The 19,255-nt window shown below is 38.2% G+C and overlaps 1 protein-coding gene across 1 annotated transcript in view; it reads left to right on the forward strand.

The window, feature by feature from the left end:
• The window catches only part of LOC141504755 (L-gulonolactone oxidase), a 59,693-nt gene extending 43,096 nt beyond the window's left edge, over positions 1 to 16,597 (forward strand). The window contains exons 11-12 of the mRNA XM_074209996.1: positions 11,435 to 11,525; positions 14,580 to 16,597. Of these exons, the coding sequence (XP_074066097.1) occupies positions 11,435 to 11,525; positions 14,580 to 14,708 (220 nt within the window). The 3' untranslated portion in view covers positions 14,709 to 16,597. The remainder of the gene's footprint in view (positions 1 to 11,434; positions 11,526 to 14,579) is intronic.
• The last annotated feature ends 2,658 nt before the right edge of the window (positions 16,598 to 19,255 follow it).

A 19,255-nucleotide genomic window follows, 5' to 3' on the forward strand; every position in this document is an offset into this window, starting at 1 on the left:
TTGTCAAATTGTGGAGGGCTTTGAATGCCGGACAGAGTGGTGAATTTTGCTCATTTAGAAATAGGAAGCCATTGAAACATAGGATTGAATAGCCAGGACTTTCCTGGAAGTCTTGTGAATGATGGCTTGGAAGGCAGAGGGGGTAGAGGTGAGAAGAACTACAAAAGCCCAGGAAGAAGATAATGAGAATTTACCTATAATAAGATGGTGAGAATGGAAATAGAAAAAAAAGAGAATAACTAAAATTTTGAACATGGAAGACAGGAAGATTGGTAGTGCCATAGACAGGGATTTGAAAGTAAGAGGAAGAGGTTTAAAAGGAAAGATCCCACACTTCCCATTGAGAGGTTGGACTGGAGGTGTCAGTGGTACAGCTAAGAAGACAGATCATGGAGGACACTGAGATGTAGATCTAGAACTCAGAAGAGTGGTCAGGACTGCAGATAATAGGTTTTAGAATACACTGACTAAAGATGATAGTTGAAACCATGAAGGTGAATGGGATTGTCAAGGGAGGGAATGCAAAAAAAGAGCAGACTCTTGGAAAGCACATTTATTAAGGAGTAGAGAGTGAACATAAGCACGCTAGAGAACAAGAGATGGGGGGGGAAGATGAAAAAGGTAGGAGAACCAGTAGAATACAATGTCTCTAAAGCCAAGATATGTGAAAGTATTAAATGTCCAAGAAGATAAATTCTGAATAATGATGCAACAAAGACCCCAATCTAGGACCCTTTTGGTTGTGTGCTGCCTTATAGAAAGACAATGTGTGTTTTTCATTACCCAACAAAGGACTTGTTAGTTAAGTGCAATGTCAGAATTGTCCACCAGGTGGCCCTCTTCTTGAACCACCAGCATTTGTCGTTTACCCATTCCATAGGAATAGCCTTGTCCTTAGAGATTGCAATATCCTAATAGACTGTGAGGGGGCACCTTGCCTGAAAGGGCCCATGCCGCTCCTTCCCACTTTCCTTGCATTGCAGAAACAGCTTTGTTGGTCACATTCCAATTTAATTTAAGAGATGAAATATGCTATTGCACATAAGGATATGGAATTTATAGCTAACTCTGAGGCCCCATCCCACAGTGAATTCCCCTCTCTTCATTCCTATCTCAAAGCATTTATAAATTCAGAGATTTAGCATGTTGTGCTCATATACATAAAAATACTTGGAAAGGAAACTAGACCCCAAACTCCCAAATAGAGACAGTTGTCTCCAACCATCTCCCTCATCGAGGCCTCCCCTTTCTCTCCCAGTCTTTTAATGTGTCCTATACCTCATGGTTATAAACAGAAGAAGAACATTTGTTCCCTATCTTATGATGGTGAATCAAAAAATAAAAGTGGGACAATAGCGAGAGGTTTCCATTCCTCATCTCAGGATCCCAGATTAAAATGGAAATGCAGTTTAAAAAATGAATATTCATGATGTCTGTCTTTCTCCTGGATCTCTTTCCTCCTTAAGGCATTCAGGCACCAGGATATGAAGTTCTCCTTGTGGTCCTACTTTTTCATTCAGTTGCCTCATTACTTATAACCCCTGCAGATACATGCAAGTCATGGTTGCTTCTCCCTGGGCAATAACATAGAATTATGCACCTGTTCGTATTGATAAGATCTGAGGAAAAGAAGAAATGACACAGAATGCTGCCAGTTGTAGACAGCATCCCTCTAGCCTGTGTCCTCTGTATAAATGAGAGGCTGCCAATCTTTAGAGACAGTATATTGTTGATCTGTTTGGCCATAGCCCAGTACCCAGAGTTAGAAATATTCACATGTAAGTGATGGTAATATCCTTCAGACAGCCAGTATTGACAGCCCCCTAACTCAGGAAGAGTCCATAGTTTAAATACTTTCAGATACCCACATAAACAATACACATGTTCACAGAATCTTAGAGGGCTGGATGACCAAAACTTTTCCCTAGGGTAGTTAATTTAGAGGACACTGAAAATACTTGCCCTTCCCTTCATTAGAAGGGAAAAGAGGTATTTGGTGCCTACTATAAGACAGGCACTAGCTTAGCACTTTGCAAATATTGTCTCCCATTTATCACAACAATCTTGGCTACCAGGGACCTAAAGTGAGATTCAAGTCTGCCTCACCTGTGCCCCCCCCCCCCCCACTGAAGGCCCTGCTGGGAAGTTGGGGCTATTGTGATTCCCATTTTACACAAGAGAAAACCGAAGCAGAGAGTAAATGCCTTGGGGGATTAGGGGGATAAACAGCTTATAAGTATCTAAAACCAGATTTGAGCTCAGGGCTTTCTATTTCCTCTTTGATTATGCAGGGCAGCTACAGCTACTACTGCTGCTGCTGCTGCTGCTGCTGCTGCTGCTGCTGCTACTACTACTACTACTACTACTACTACTACTACTACTACTGCTACTACCACTACCACCACCACCACCACCATCACCACCATCACCTGGGATTCTATACACTTCACTACCTAATACCTTACAATAACTAGCATTTATGAGCACTTTAAAGTTTTCAAAGTGCTTTAGACATTTTATCTTATTTGATAGAAGCATAAAAATAGATGAAAGCTTGGTTCTTAAAAAGATGAATGAGTTAAAATAGGATAATAATTGGCCAACTTTTCCTCCACACACACCCAAGTTTATTTCTTCCCCTTATCACCAGTTCCCCTTCTCTATCACCCCTTTCTAAGAAAAAAAAAAGTTTAAAGGAACTATGAAGATGTATTTAGTTTCTATCTTGTTCCTAGATGAACATGCTTTGCTTTCTCCTAAATGCAAATACTGCTATTTGTCCAAGGCTCCTCTTTCTTTTCCACCACATATATCCATTTGGCTGCCAAATTTTGTTGTTTTTACTTTCACAACATCTTTTTTGATCAACACTGTCTTTGTTCCTACTCTACATTCCTGAATGAAACTGGAAAGTATCATGAAACTATGCTGATTGCACCCATTGTGGATTTATGTTACATAATCTGAATTAGGCCCTCACTCTGACAAGGCACTCCTTTTACACCTCCCTAATTAACTCACTACGCCAAACCAGAGCAGCTTTTCCAGACTTTTTCATCTCTCTTCCAAACTACCATGGTTTCCCTTTCCCCTACCTCTCAGCTGAGGGTCCCTTGCCTGATAATTACTAAAGAAGCTGAAGCCATTCTCTGAGAACTCCCTTCCTCCTCATCTCACATTACACAGATGTTTTCTGCATTACTTTTATCTTACATGAGGAGCTGGCTCTTCTCATTGTCAAAATAGCCCCTCTATATGCACAAGTGATCCCACTCCATCTGATCTTCTCTAGCCAACTGATGTATGTTCTTTCTCATTAATTTTCATTAATCCCTCCTGACTTCTCTGCTGGCTATGAACGTATATGTGTCTTCCCCATTCTCAAAAAAACTGTCATATGACCTATCTATCTCTACTAACACCCTCCACCTCTTTTCCCTCTTCCCTTAAACTCCTTGAGAAGGCCTTCTAGAATCAGTACCTCCAAATTAAGTCAGTAAGCCAAGAATTATGTGAAGCTCCAGGGAACTTTTGTTCCCATACCAGGAAATATGTCTTTGTTCTCCCTGCCTTGAATCTCTTTTCATCCCAATTCATCTTCCATGCTAAAGAGATTTTTCTAAAGTGCATGTCTGATCATGCTACCAATCCCCCAAATTCAGTGCTTCCCTATTATTTCTAGGTTCAAATGTAAACTTTTCCATTTGATATTTCATTTTCTTCCCAACTTGGCCCTCAAGTCTCCTTAGACTTTACTCCCCTCCTCAAGTCTTTGTTCCAACTTCACTGGTCCACTTACTATCATTGTGCTTGCTTCTGCATATGCCTGTGCTCCTACTATCTCTCTTTCCTGAAATGTGACCTTACAGATCATTGCCACTGCCTTTGAGAAATTTCTCTTGACCCTTCAACTGCTCATTCATCTTGGAATGCAGGATGTGTTCAGGGAAGACTAGTACCTCTTACTGCTTTCTACCTTGGTATCTACCTTTGGTTTCTACCTGATTCACCCAACTCACACCTATGGCTTCAAGAAGCTGTAGTACATGCAGAGCTCATGTCCTGATAAACTGTCTTGTCAGTTGGGCTAAACCAGGTTGAAGGTAACCAAGGGGCTTCAAACATCTTGGTGATTTGTCAGAGTATCTACCACAAGACAACTTCCCCTGGTGGAATAGGCAGATAATGACTATTTTGTTCCAGTAGTCATGAAAGTGGCTAAAGGAGGTTCCATGGAGAATTTAGAACTTGGTTAGACATCAAAGCTATCAAGGTCATCCATTGCATAGCAGCCATCACCAGTCATTCTAATTTTTGTCTTGCCATTAGATTTTGATGACTCTGGAAGAAAGAGTGAGATTAATAACTTTGCAATTCTGCCTCACTTAAATTCAATTCATATTTGAATCAAAATACCATATACACTATGATACCTATTTACCTATCTCAAAGTCCTGCTCTAACAGGCAAGTAATGAAGCAGCAAGTGCAAATACACTGGGAGCTGTAGTCACAACCCTGCACAAAATTGATTCATGCCCTAGGGTCATCTTCTCAGTGCACTAAAAGTTGTAGAAGCTTTGGTAGTCCCATTTAGTGTCCTAAAAATTATCTGCTTCAACCAATCTGTTTGCTTATTATGGCAGGCAGGGTTCCCATCCTGCAGGTGAAACACAAAAAGAATGTACAAAATCTTTTGCAAAGATGATTCTACTTACCATCAGTACACACAATGTGTACACACTTCATATACACAGGAGGTCTCCAAGACCTGTGGCATTTTGGAGCATGAAGGTAAGGGAAGTGGGCAAGCTGGATCTAATTTAGGGATAAGGACTGGCTCTAAGGGCTGAGTTGGTTGGACTGGGGCTCAAAGCAGGACTTGGTGCACTGTTAGGTGAGATACCACTGCTCTCCTTCTTGGTGTTCTCCCACTGGATACCAACCCATGGTCCCCCAACCTCCACTTTTCTGTTGGGACCCCTTCCCCTAGTTCCTCTGGTCCATCCTCCCAGGAGAAGTTGGTGGGAGCCCCTAGGAGAATTCTTTTTTCTACATGAAGGGCAGAGTCACCCTGGAATGGGTTTGCCTAAGAGAGGGGCCACACCTTGGAAAATGTTGTGGTTCCAACAGCATCCAGAGAACAAAAATGAAAGGTCTGAGAAGAAAGACTACACTCACAACTGTTCAGTTGAGAGACAGGATGTACCATGTTGTCATGTGAGGTTAGAACACAATAGAACATCATTGTAGTTCCAATCATCACAATTATTGATATTGGTCTGAGATGAAAAAAGAGTACTGATGATTAGTTCATCAGTGACAGGTTAGGACATACCAGGTGGATGTATATTATTATCACATAGAACAAACTTGTGCTTGCCCAGCATGCTTACCTCACTGATGGGGGAATCAAATCCATTTAAGGCCAAGAGACTCCGCAGTAGCCAGACCACCTCCAATAGTCGCATTTCCTAAAAAGCAGGCCCTGGGTTAGAACAATTCTGGTAAAGGCAAATGAGAAGGTTACTTTGCACAGAACCTCCCTTACTATAATAAACATAATTGTGCAACTCACTCTGCCAATCATTTAGTTGGTTGTTGTGATCTTCTTCTTTCTTCAATGGACAAGTATATATCTATGGACACAGTTCTTGGTTTAATGACTTAAAGACATGCTCTACAACAGACAGAAGAACTCAGAAGATAACATCCAAATAGTAGTCTTAAAAAACAAACCTGACAAATGAAGTCAAAACTTGAGACACATTTTTCTGCAGTGGTTCACATGAAGCTAGCATGAGTTTTGCAATCAAAACTAATCTAATCAAGTTTGTTGTTTGTTCTTCATTCTCAAAGATGACCAGGACATCAAGAAAGTGATGCCATGACATACATATGACTTGAATTTGAGTGAAGGGGTGCTGTGCTGTCATCAACCTCACTTTCTCCTTCAGCGCCATCTGAATCCAGTGGCCAGATATAAATCAGGACAATTGGAGATGATCCTGGAGGTGAGGCAATCAGGATTAGGCCTTGCCCAAGGTCACACAGCTAGTACATGTCACGTATCTGAGGCTAGATTTGAACTCATGTTCTCCTGCCTTCAGGACCAGTGCTCTATCCATTGTGTCACCTAGCTTCATCCTTACCTAAGTTTGTATAATTACCAGAAGAAGTAAGTGAAAAGCTCATGACAATGTGATTGCCACTTGTAGAAAAAGTACCATGTCACTATTATCAATATGTATGTTCTACCATGACAAACCCTAATGAAGTCAAAGAAAATTTTATGAAGACCTGGAAACTCTCATCATCAATATGTCCAAGGAGGACAAGCTTATAATTCTGGGTGACTTTAATGCTAGAGTTGGTTCAGACTACCAGACATGGCAGGGAATCCTTTGGAGGAATGAAGTTGGAAACAGCAACAGCAATAGTCACCTACTACTGAAGACTTGTGCATCTCATGACCTCATCACAAGCACTGTCTTCCATTTACGTAAATGCAATAAAGCTTCCTGGATGCACTCTCATAGCAAACATTGGCATCTATTAAAATATGTCATTGTAAATAGAAGAGAATGTGTGGTGAAGAAAACTGGATTGATCATGTACTTATACTCCAAGTTGCAACCCAAGGCAAGCCAATTACTAGAGGGCAATGTTAAAAGGTTAGAGTACTTCTTCAAGCAGGAATAGTTTGTTGCTGTCTTGGAGGGAAAGCTAAACCAACACATGACTGGCAATAGTGGAGTGGACAGCATTCAGGGATTTAGTGTACAACACTGCATTTACTCTTCTGGACCAGAGCCCTCACAAACATCAAGTCTGGATTGATGAAAATGATGGGAAAATTCAGAAACTACTAAATGAAAGAGAAATAAAAACTCCATAGGGTTTACCAGCAGGGAGGTTCATCTGTCTCCAAGAAGGCAGTGTTTAGTTCCATCAAAAGTAAAGTGCAAATAAAGCTTAGAGAGATTCAGAATTCTTTGTTTGGTAAATACACAGCTGAAGTTCAATTTTATGCTGATAGTTAACAATCCAAAAGGTTTTATGATGTCCTAGAAAGTATTTATGGACCAGAGATCCATAGCGCCTCTTAATTACTCAGTGTTCATGGTACCACCTTGATTAAGGATAAGGACATGATCCTGGAGAGATAGACCATCATCAATAAATGCTGTGACCATTGACTGTATATCTCAGATTGAAGTCAATTCCTCTCTAACTGAACTTCCAACTAAAGAAAAAGTTTTGAATGCCATTAACCTCCTCTCGTGTGGCAAATCACCTGGTATTAATTCTATTCCAGAAGAGACTTACAAAGCTGAGGATCTACTGCTTATACAAAAGCTTACTGATATTTTCTAGGTCACATGGCAAGAGGAAGTTATCTCCCAGGAATTCAAGGATGCCCCTGTCCATCTCTAAAAAGGCAAAGGAAATATATTGTCCTGTGACAATCACAAGGGTGTGTTTCTTTTTCTTAATCATTGTTAGCAAGATTCTTAGCAGAATCATCCTAAAAAGGATGATCCTTCATCTGGAAGACAGTCATCTCCCTGAGAACCAGTGTGGCTTCAGAAACAACTCCAGGAGAAACATCAGAAGCAGAACAGAAGTCCTTTACACAGTGTTCATTGATTTGACCAAGGTCTTTGATATTGTCAGTCATGAGGGATTATGGAAAACTATGGCAAAATTTCAACAGTATTATATGTCAACTTCATGATGGCATGCTTATCCAAGTTCTGGATAATGGACGACCTTTCCCAGTCACCTTTCCCAGTCACCAATGGAGTGAAGGTGGGTTGTGTGCTTACTCCCATGCTTTTTTCTTGATGTTTTCAACAATGTTGTCAGACATTTTCAATGAAGATGAAAATGATGCCAAGTTCAGCTACTGTACTGATGGTAAATTATTTCATTTGAAAAAACTATAAGATTAAAGTCGAGGGAGAGTTGGTGCACATTTTTTTGTTCCTAGATGATTGTGCATTCAGTGCAACCTCTGAGGCCAAGATGCAACAAAGGAGAGATTAATTCTCTGCTTGTGCTAATTTTAGACTAACAATACCAAAAAAAACCCCGCATGTTCTACAACAGCCAACACCATATCAGCCATATGTTGAATCATCACAAATGGAGAAATATTGAATTGTGGTTAAAATCACACTGTACACACTGATAATGAGGTTGATACACACATTGCCAGAGCAAAGTCAGTATATGGAATGTTCCAAAGGAAAAGTGTAGGAGAAGAGGTATTAGACTATCAATTTGAAGGTGTACAGAGCCATTGTGCTAACCTCACTATTATATGCTAACATCATGCCAAGAAATTAAATCTCTTCCATTTGAATTGTCTTAGATTCAGAAGATCCTCTGACCAGATAAGGTATTGGACACTGAGGTCATTTCTCAAGCTAAACTGCCAACCATTCAAATTCTATTTCAAAGAGTCTAATTCGAATGAGCTGGCTATGTTGTTTGAATGCCAATTGTATATTTGCCTAAAAGATTATTTTTATGGAGAAATCATACAAGGCAAGCAATAACATGGAGGTCAGAAAAAACAATACAAGGACACTCTCCAGGTCTTTCTGAAGAACTTTGGAATAGATTGCATGACATGGAAGACAATGGCAAAGGACTGCCAACTTGGTGTACCCAAATCAAGGAAGGCACTGGGCTCTATGAATGAAGGAGAATTTCAGTAGCTCAAAAGAAATGTGAGATACACGAATTTGGGCTATTTGTGCCCAATCTGTGGTAGAGCTTCCTAAGCTCATATTGATCTGAACAAAGATAGACACACTGTACCTTGTCTCAAACATAGTATTTGGTTCTTTTCAATAATAAAGGACAATAACCAGTCAAGAAACTAACCAACCATATTATACCCTTGTATTAATTTTATCTCCTGAATAGACTCATGTGCTTGAAGCTTCTTCATGCCCTTGACCTCCAACTCTCCCTATACTCTTCCTCCTAGGGCAGGGACTGACTTACTCTCTGCCCCTGCAGACACCACTTAACAGCCATTTGAAGTGGTATCTCACAGGTGCACAATTGTGATTGCTATTCTTGAGTGTTCAGATCCTGGGGTAATCCTAATAATTAACCATTTCCATCAATATTTTTTAGCTAATGAATCTCAACTGTTCTACCATCCATTTGGCAAGTCAACCACTAAACACTCAAATTAGTTGTAACCAGAACATTCACTGAATCTAAAGCAAACAAGTTTACATTATATTCACCCATACATCTCAGTTACATTCTTCCAACAGTGTAAGCAGTGTCAGGAGGAGAGTGAGCATACATTCAAAGTGTCAGGATAGTAAAACATATAGTGGGAACTATCTGTGACCAGGACAACTCACAACTCTCAAACTACAAACTTTGGTGTCTTCTTTCTGTTTCAGGAAGTGTTAAAAGTTTCTTTGACAGATGCTTACATTGTTAAACTGAGACAATTCACATTAAACACCTCACTGGAGGAGCCTCACAGTATCTCAGCCAGACCAGTTAATCCAATGGGATACTTTGATGTACTACTTCCATGCTGTTACTCTGCTCAGTTAAGCTTACTCAACAGCAGCTTTGGTGTTGTATATGCTTATAGATTTAATTGATGCCTTCAGCTGAGGATACATAATTTGTTTTTAGGGAAAAACCATGACCTTTATCCAAAAGTGAGCATAAATTTCTCCAAGTCTACTCTTTTGCAAGATTCTTCTCTACAACAAGTAGCAATGTAGAGAAGTATCTTTTGTGTTCTCTCTTCTCCTCTACTTCTCAGCATAATATAATAGGTCAGGGATATATATCTTCTGCCTCTTCTCTTCTTTTCTCAGCAGCAAATCACAATAGAAACAATATAGTCCATCTAATTCTTATTATCAGTAGTAAGTCATAAGAGAGGAGAGAGTATATTTTTTCCAATTCTTCTCAGAAATAGATTAATAATAGAGAATACTCCAGTCACGCATTGGCCAGCATCTAGCTGGCAACAAGTGGCAGTGGAGAGGGAATTATCATTCTATTTTTTTATATAATTCTGAAAATTCTTTTACTTCTCTCCCTTTTCTGTTGATTTTCTTAGTTCAAGAGCATTACTCTCTCTGCAAAAGATCATGCTTTAGTTTATAGTTACTAATAAAAATTCTTATCCTCTTTCTATAATCATATAAACTGTTTTCCCATATCATAGAATAGTTATGAGGCCCATATTTCTCCAGTCATAAAACCTTTACTTCTCTTTTTCTTCTTTTTTCTCTCTTTAGTTCTCTTAAATTCTTCATATACAAATTACTGAAGCAACTGTATTTTTCACTTCCTCCCAAGTTCTACAACCTATAAATGAATAAATGCTATCTCAAAAGCATGTCCAAATCAGATATGATTTAGAACCTTGAGTCTATGCTCTCAGATAAATGAACTGTGAAAGCAGACAATTCATCAACTCTTTTTTTTCTCTTTAAATCAACTCTCAAAGATCACTCCCCTCACATGTATGTTGTCTCTCCAATTAGAATTTAAGCTTCTTGAGCTCAGGGAATTTTTTTTTTCTTTTGTCTTTATATCCCCAAGGATTTACTCTGAAGCCTGATCAAAATATGAGGTTTTGTTTTTGTTTTTTTGTTGGGGTTTTTTTTTTTTTAGTTTTTGCAAGGCAATGGGGTTAAGTGGCTTGCCCAAGGCCACACAGCTAGGTAATTATTAAGTGTCTGAGGCTGGATTTGAACTCAGGAGCTCCTGATTCCAGGGCCCGTGCACTATCCACTGTGCCACCTAGCCACCCCAAAATATGAGTTTAAAAAGTAGTGGTTGCTTCATTATTTCACAACTAATTAAACAATATCATCTGGATAATTATGAAAATGCTGTTACTTTCAGAAGAGAAGATTGATGAAAAACCTTAATTGGAGGAAAGGGTTAAATAAGACAAAGAAGGTTGCATCAGAGAGTAGGTGGTTGGTGAAAGGATGAAATGGTCAGCACAACAATAATGTACTAACTAATGGGTATTCATCAGGAGCTCAGTCCACAAATTCTGCCCTAGTGCTGGAGTTGCATCCATAATTTTAAGTTATTTTATTTAATTTAATGCACAAAAAGCAAGCCTTCACAAAATGGTAATGCTTTAATTCCTTAAATTTGAGAAATTATATTTTACAGGATATAGATTATAATTCCAGGAAATTAAAGTTCACAGTATCCAATGAAGACCTCCAGAATTTTTTTTAACCAAGTCACTAATGGTCCATGATTTGGAAAGCAGTTTCCATAACCAAGTCCTAAAAAGGTTCCTCTTTGTGTGGGACAAGGGGATTTTCAAAAAATGTTCACTCTCTTGGTTCTGCTGAATGCCAACAAGAGTAAAAGCCAAGGTGTGTGCTCACTGATCTCAATGTATTTTGTAGGCCCTATGGAAAAGATGTTCCTCACCTAGACTACTGGCTGGCCTATGAGCAAATCATGAAGAAGGTTGGAGGGAGGCCCCACTGGGCCAAGGTATGAATTCAGTGCTGACTCAACAGCTCATGAACTAAAGGCACTTCCTGGGAAATTTTCTGGCCCCCAAGTAAATATGGTTTTGCTTAAAGGATAAGCAACTAAAAAATATTAATTTGAGTTAATGATTCAGTAATGGTAAGATCCCTTTGACCCCATCCCAACAAAAACAGTACAAGAAGAGTAGAAGAATCTATTCATTTCTAAAACCCAATTTCCCTTATTCATGTGACCCATGTTAACCTAAAATTAGAACCTTAAAACAGGAGTTAAAAATAACAACAATAAATAAAAATAGATTAGACATGACTTTTATTTCTCTGGTATTTTACCCATTACCATAAGGTAAAGGAGGCCATTTTAGAAATGATTTCCCCAAGTTGAGTGAGATCCAAGAATTTTTACAAAGGGAGGGGAATAGAATATACATAACAGGAGTAGACAAAACCTTAAATTTTCCTGGAAACCTTTCTATTATTTGATCTCAGAGAAGCATTCTTCTACAATACTATTTTCCTGAAGGTGCCATGTTTTTGAGTTTTGAATTTAAGTATTTGGAGGACAATGTGAGTACTTGCTTTTGACATCTAAAAGCTGAGTGAATTCTTTTCTTGATTTAAGGAGGGTCCTACAAAAATTTCTTTTTAAATTATAAAGGGATTAAAGAGAGCAGGACAAGTCTTCTTTTAAAAGTCAATAGAGGATACTTTCTAATCATAATAGCTAAGAAAAACAACTTTTGATCATGAAAATAGTTTATAAAAACTTATAGTTATTATATTTAACACCCACAAGCACCATAAAGACAGGAAAGATAGGCAAAATTTAATGTATGATTTCAGGTTTCAGTTTTTGTTTTATGCCCTAAAAAGCTCTCCTCTTTGGAGATAGGTAGAGTATTTCCCTTGGAGTCAGGAAGAGAGTTTCAAATTCTGCTTCAAATACCTACCAGTTCTTTGACTATGGTTACTTAACTTTTCATCTCCCACTTCTCATTTGAAGAGTGGGGATAATAATATTTATCATTATCTACCTGAATAAGATTGTTCTGAGGCTTGAATGAGACCTATCAAACTGCTTTCCAAACTTTAAATTATGTAAATGTCAGTTAAGAAGAGGCAATGCTGCTTAGTAGAAAGAGGTAGGTCCTGGAGTCAATAGGATCACAGTTCAAATCCTTTGACATTTACTGTTAGAATCACTTAAGGGGACAGCTAGGTAACACAGTGGATAGACCACTGGCCTTGGAGTCAGAAGAACCTGATTCAAATCTGGTGTCAGACACTTTATAATTGTCTAGCTCTGTGACCTTGGACAAGTCATTTAACCCCATTGCCTTAAATAATAAATAAAAAAACAATAGGGGGCAGCTAAGTGGCACTGTGGATAGAGCACTGGCTTTAGAGTCAGGAGGATCTGAGTCTAAATCCAGATCACACACTTAATGATTACATAGCTATGGGACCTTGGGCAAGTCACTTAACCTCATTGCCTTGTAAAACAACAAAAAAAGTCATTACAACACAAAGAAATAGAGAAAATTAAGAAATCTTTAAAGTCCACATGGGTCAATTGCAGACTGACCAGGCAAGGCCAGCTACTTATAAATTTGCAAGTATGAGGTCAGAAGAAAGAGAGGGCTCAGCTCAGTACCCTACCGGAGTCTCCTTAAATGCCTCCTCAGGGTCCATGGGAAAGGCAATGTTTGGGTCCTGGTCCTGGTCCTGTATTGAAGAGTTTGTCTTTTGGGAGAGGTCAGGGTCTTGTATTGAGAAATTGTTTCTAGTCAGGATGGTTTAGGTCTTTGTAGGAGGTGGTTTAAGATGACTATCTCAAATGTGTAATCTAGCATGTTGTTTGACCTCTGGTAAAAGCAGTCAAGGTCAAAGTAAAAGTCAAGAAGAAATATTTTAATAGTACAGAGAAGGTTACAAGAATCAGTACCCAATATATAAGATTATTAGGATTTTAATAGTGCAAAAAGATCACAAAATTTGTTTCCAATTACATTTTCTATTGTAGACAATGGCTACTTGAGTTCAATTCTGCCTATGAGGAATCATTATTCAGACCCAGAAAAGCAAGGGTGGAAAGAAAATAAAAACTTATTAAAAGAAGTTACAACACATAAGAAAATGATAGATAAAGTTAAGAAGAGTTTAAGGAAAAGCCACGTGGATTTGGCAGGTCAGCTGGCAGATGAAGTTTGGGGAGAGAGAGAGAGAGAGAGAGAGAGAGAGAGAGAGAGAGAGGGCAGGCAGCCATGAGGCTTGGGTTAACAAGACCACATGCTGAAGACCATGGAGCTCCACGTGGTTTAATGAAGAGCCAGTGGAAAGCCCATCCTTCTGGATGGGAGGCCCACAGAGACAAGAGAGCTTGAAGGGAAGGCTTTTCCTGTAAATACCACTCCATCGTAGGCTAGACAGAGGTGGTGCTTGGGGTGTGGTCGTTCACCTCGTTGTCAGGTAAACTTCCAATGGCAATCTACGTGCTGGCCCTTTCTGTCTCAATCTACTTGATGTCTAATTTTAACTCTTCATTTCCTGCCTGCCAGTATCCAGGCCAAAGTTAAATCACGGTGGAAATGGAGGCTAAGATACAATAGGGTCAAGGGGAGAAAGGATACAATCAACAGTGTCTGAAGGAGGCAGAATCTCAAGAGTAGAGACCTCCACACATTTGAAAGATTTTGTTTCTTTTAGTTCACAATTCTCTACATCATTTCCTCTGCATCACTATGCCAAAAATTCCTTGCATCACTTTCAAAGTTTGTTATATTTCATTTCTCTTTCTATAGGAGTTGAAGACTTTCTAATATTAGGTCATCAAATGGTTGTTAGCCCATCAAGATGTCTCAAAATGATTGGTTTCTATTTTTCCCTACACACCATTGGGGTTGTTATGATTCCCAAATAAGATACATAAAGTGTTTGCAATCTCCTGCCATATATTTACATTACACTATTAGTCAAGAATTATTTGGTGAGACCTAACACATTCTGTGCTTGCAAATGTCTAAATATGTTTTTTTGGTGTTCATCTCCTCTGTAGGCACATACCTGCACCCGGAAAGACTTTGAGAAGATGTATCCATCTTTTCAAAAATTCTGTGATATCCGGGAAAAATTGGATCCCACTGGAATGTTCCTGAATGCATCCTTGGAGAAAGTGTTTTACTAAGAAAAAGGGAGAAAATGTAAAAGAAGCCTGGCTGTTTGTTCCAATATACCCCAATTTTCTACTCCCACCACTTCCTATTCCTCCTGATAGAGCATAATACTCTTGGAGTAGAAATATCTATCTAGTTTTTAATATTAAGAAAATATTATTTGTACCTGTCTGACTTTTCTGAGGGCTCCCTAGTGTGAGCCCTCTTTGGATGTAAATTCCCTTATTGTTCAGTGTAACTTCAACCAGATAAGAGTAACCTCAACTCATCCCTTTACCCCTCCTCTAATTTCCTGCCTTCTCACTCCTCCAAAATGGATACCTGACCTTAATTGTATAGAGGGGATGTGGTCCTCCTTTTGCCCACTTTTCCCTGACTCTTTCCTGCACAGGAACTGGGTGAAGCGTATAAAAGTTTAACTTCATTCTCCTCAAGAACAGACTGTCTCCCTAGAGCCTGAGCCCAGCCATCTCTTATAGCTGTTTTCCTTTCTCTAGACCTTTGTTATTCAGCCTGTCCTCAAGCAACTTATTGTCTTTCCAGGAAAAAAATTCATCTGTGAATTTTGCAGGTTTGTAAAATAAAAATTCTGAGTTTTTCCAACTCCAGGGCTAGTCTTGAGTTTTTCACTTTCAAAGAACTTTCATCTTTATGGTGATACCACCAATTTCCCATCATCAATACTAGACTAAATCTCAGATCTATAGAATTCCAAATATCAGTTTACTTCTGTAGAATCTCCAAAAATTAGTTACTCTATCCATCTTCTACATGATAATCCACAGGGAGGGTCCAGGGGCACCCTGGACAATTCTAATGATTAAGAACTTCTTTCTTCTATGGAATGGAAATCATCATTTCTGCAGTTTCCTCCCATAATTCTTCCTTCAAGCAGAAAAGGTTTTCTATTTTCTAAATGACAATCCTTCGAATACTTAAAGGTAGTCCTCATGTCCTCCCCACCTTCTAAATATTCAGTCTTTTCTTCTCCCTGGACCTAACTATAAGATCAGAGATTTAGAGTTGGGATTTGTAGTCTGATCCCATTCATCATTTTATAGATGAGTAAACTGAGGCCCAGAGAAGTGAAAGTAACTTGTCCAAGATTATATAGGTAGTATGTTATAGAGCCAGAACTGAAACATGGGTTCACTTTCTAAATTCAATGTTCTCACTGCAACAGGCTGCCTCCCATCCCCAGTTTCTTCAAATGGACTGACTATGGCATGAACTCTAATTCCTTCACCAACCAGATTCCCCTACAACTTATCAATATCTTTTCCTAAAATGTGACAACTCAGAACTAGTCCAAGAGGCTCATTATCCTAGTCAAATTGCACCTAAATACAATAGATAAAGATCTCACCTCCAAGTGAACTTCCCTTCTGTGCAAATATACTCGTTGTTGCAATACCAGTCAGGTTAGAAAGACCATGATAGCATTACCAGCAGTGACCTCATTTCTTTTTATTAATAATGAAATAATCGACTGTTTCAGATGAATTCCAAACACCACCCCCTTACTTTGAGGGCAGGAAAGGAACTATTTCTCTTCCTCTTTCTCCTCTTTATTTATACACCTTCTACCTATTCTCCTCCTTCCCCTCTACTGCTCTCTCTTCTCTTTCTCCTTTTTGCTCTTCTTCTTCCAATTCTTATTTTTCTTCCTCCTCTTTTTTTTTTCTCTTTTCTTCTTTTTTATGTTATCTTCCTAGCACAGTACCTGGCCTTCTATAAAGACTTGTTGAAGGAATGAACAAGTAAGGACTTAAATAATTATTATAAGCATTATACACTTTCAATCATATGCCTTTCTTCAATCTTATACTTATCAGCCTGGCTTCTTCCCTTAAACTTATTATTTTTTGCAATCTTTTATTAAAATGCATTATTGATGTCTTTTTTTGTCTCTATATCATTCCTCCGCATACACTTCTTTTCAGACTGAATCCTCCCTTGCATCAAAGAAAAACAATTAAACAAAACATTTACAAACTTTATGTCTGACAAGGTATAAAGTACTCTATTCTACTCGACCCACAACTTTTCATTATCTGTTCTCCAAAGTATTCACTATTTTTTTCCATTGCCCAGGATTCTACATCCTTCCAGGAATTTTTCCATTTATATAGTTGTCACATATCTCTCTATATAAAGTCATATATATGTAAATACACACACACACACACACACACACACACACACACACACACACATATATATATATATATACAAACATACACACATGATGGCATGGCTTAAAAAATGGCCAGAAAGTGACATGCTGGTTCTGATGAATTATATGTTCTCCATCATAAGAAAAATATAGGGAGACTGAGGAACTCAGGACCCTAGGGAAAACTCAATGGAGTGAGGCAGTATGGTAATAAATAGAGATTTCATTGGAAGCTCAGTACTAGGTCTCACACACTCTTCATCTGTACTTGGTTTATTGAAATATAGTAGAACTAAGCCATTGCGAGTAAGTCTAAATTTGCCTAGACCCATCTAGCCAGTCGCAGAAGAGATTAAAAAATGCTTTACATCCCATCCATCTGTATAGCTAGCTATGCACTCTAGCCATTTTATTATTGCCCAGTTACTTTCCATTTTCTCCAAACCCTACTTCCAACTCTTTTTTTTCCCTGCAGAGTTATCAAATCAACTGTAAAGTTGTTTTGGTGGTCAGTGAATTTTTTCAGTAACTAGTTTACCTTTAGGGTCTAGGGTAAGTTTTTCTTGATAATTTTTTGAAAGATGTTATACAGGGGTTTTTTTGGATCATGGCTTTGAAGTAGTCCAATAATTCTTAAATTATCTCTTCTAGATCTATTTTGTAGGCCAATTGTTTTTCCAATAAAGTATCATATATTTTCTTATTCTTTTGATTTGGTTTATTTGATTCTTGATGTCTCATAGAGTCATTAGCTTATATTTTCCCCAACTCTAATTTTCTAGGGGTTTTTTGCAAGGCAGTGGAGCTAAGTGACTTGCCTAAGATCACAGAGCTAAGTAAGTATTAAGTGACTGAGACTGGATTTAAACTCAGGTCCTTCTGACTCCACTGCTTCACCTGGCTACCCCCATTCTTGAATTTTTAAGGAACTATTTTCTTCAGTGAGTTTTTGTACTTCCTTTTTTCTATTTGGTCAATTCTACTTTTTAAGGAGTTATTTTCTGTTTCTAAGCTGTTGACTTTTTTCGTGATTCTCTTGCATCATTCTCTTCTCTTTCCCCAAATTATTTGATTTTTAAAATTCTTTTTGAGTTCTTCAGGAGAATTTCTTGGATTTGAGACCAATTCTTTGAGGCTTCACATGCAAGTATTTTGACATTATTGTACTCTTTTGAATTGATATTTCAATGTTCCCTGTCATCATAGTAACTTTCTATAGTCAGAGTTTTTTGGGGTTTTTAGCTCATTTTCCAATCTTTTTCATGACTTCTAAAGTTGAGCACTTTTCTCAAAGAAAATTCTAAGAGAATTGTGATGGAAAATGCCATCCCCATCCAGAGAAAGAATTATGAGTCTGAATGAAGTTCAAAGCATACTATTTTCATTTTTTGAAATTTGTTTTATTTTTCTTTCTCATTTTTTCCTTTTGTTCTGATTCTTCTTTCATAGCATGACTAATATGGAAATATGTATAACATAATTAGGCATATATAACCTATATCAGATTTCTTGCTGTCTTACGGCTGGGAGGGAAGGGTGTTGAAAGCCATATATTTGGAAAATATCAATCAATTAATTAATTAAAAATAAAGTTGAATTCTGTTGCTAGGGGATAGGGGATATTGTCCCAAGATTCTTGCACCAAGGGCCAGGGAGCTGAACTCTGACTTTCTGTACCAGAGCTTTGCCTGCATTTGAATCTAGTGCCTACAACTTTTCTATTTCTAGGTAAACTTTAGAGATTTAGAAGTCTTAACATTCTCAGCATCCCTAAATGTTACCTTTTTGGATTGAATGGTCATATGAATAGCATGATAAAGTGGAAAATTTTGAACTTGGAGTCAAATTGGTTTCCCCTATAATTTAAAGATATAACTATTGACTTTGAATTCCTTTGCACAACATTCTGGATTTTTCTTTTTTCCTTTTTTGCCTTGTTTTCAGTTTGTGCCTGATCTAGGGTACTTTGAAAGAATGAATAAAGGGTAACTGGAGAATAAAAAGAAGATATGGCCCTCACCATGGAATAATTTACAATCTATTTTGGAGAAATTAAAAAGAGGTGAAGAGTTATATAATAATGTGGGGAAATCAGAAGCTAAAAGAAGTTTAATGAGACTACCCTTGAGAGGTAGAACAAAGGATATTTAGTCCCATCAAGTCTCTTTCAGTCTTGTCCCTGAGAAAAGATTTGTATAGATCATGATGGGCAGGGTGGAAGTGGAATGGAGTTGAAAGAAATTTTTAAAGATTAAGTCATTAGGCAAAAAGATCCAAGACAACAATTGCTAAGAACTTATTTTGTTGACTTCATATGGGCTAGATCTGAATCACAAATAGATGAAGGAGCCCTTTGGACTGTGAGCTAGAAAAAAGCTGATA

Source organism: Macrotis lagotis, chromosome 1 (genome assembly GCF_037893015.1).
Source record: "Macrotis lagotis isolate mMagLag1 chromosome 1, bilby.v1.9.chrom.fasta, whole genome shotgun sequence".
NCBI lineage: Eukaryota > Metazoa > Chordata > Mammalia > Peramelemorphia > Peramelidae > Macrotis > Macrotis lagotis.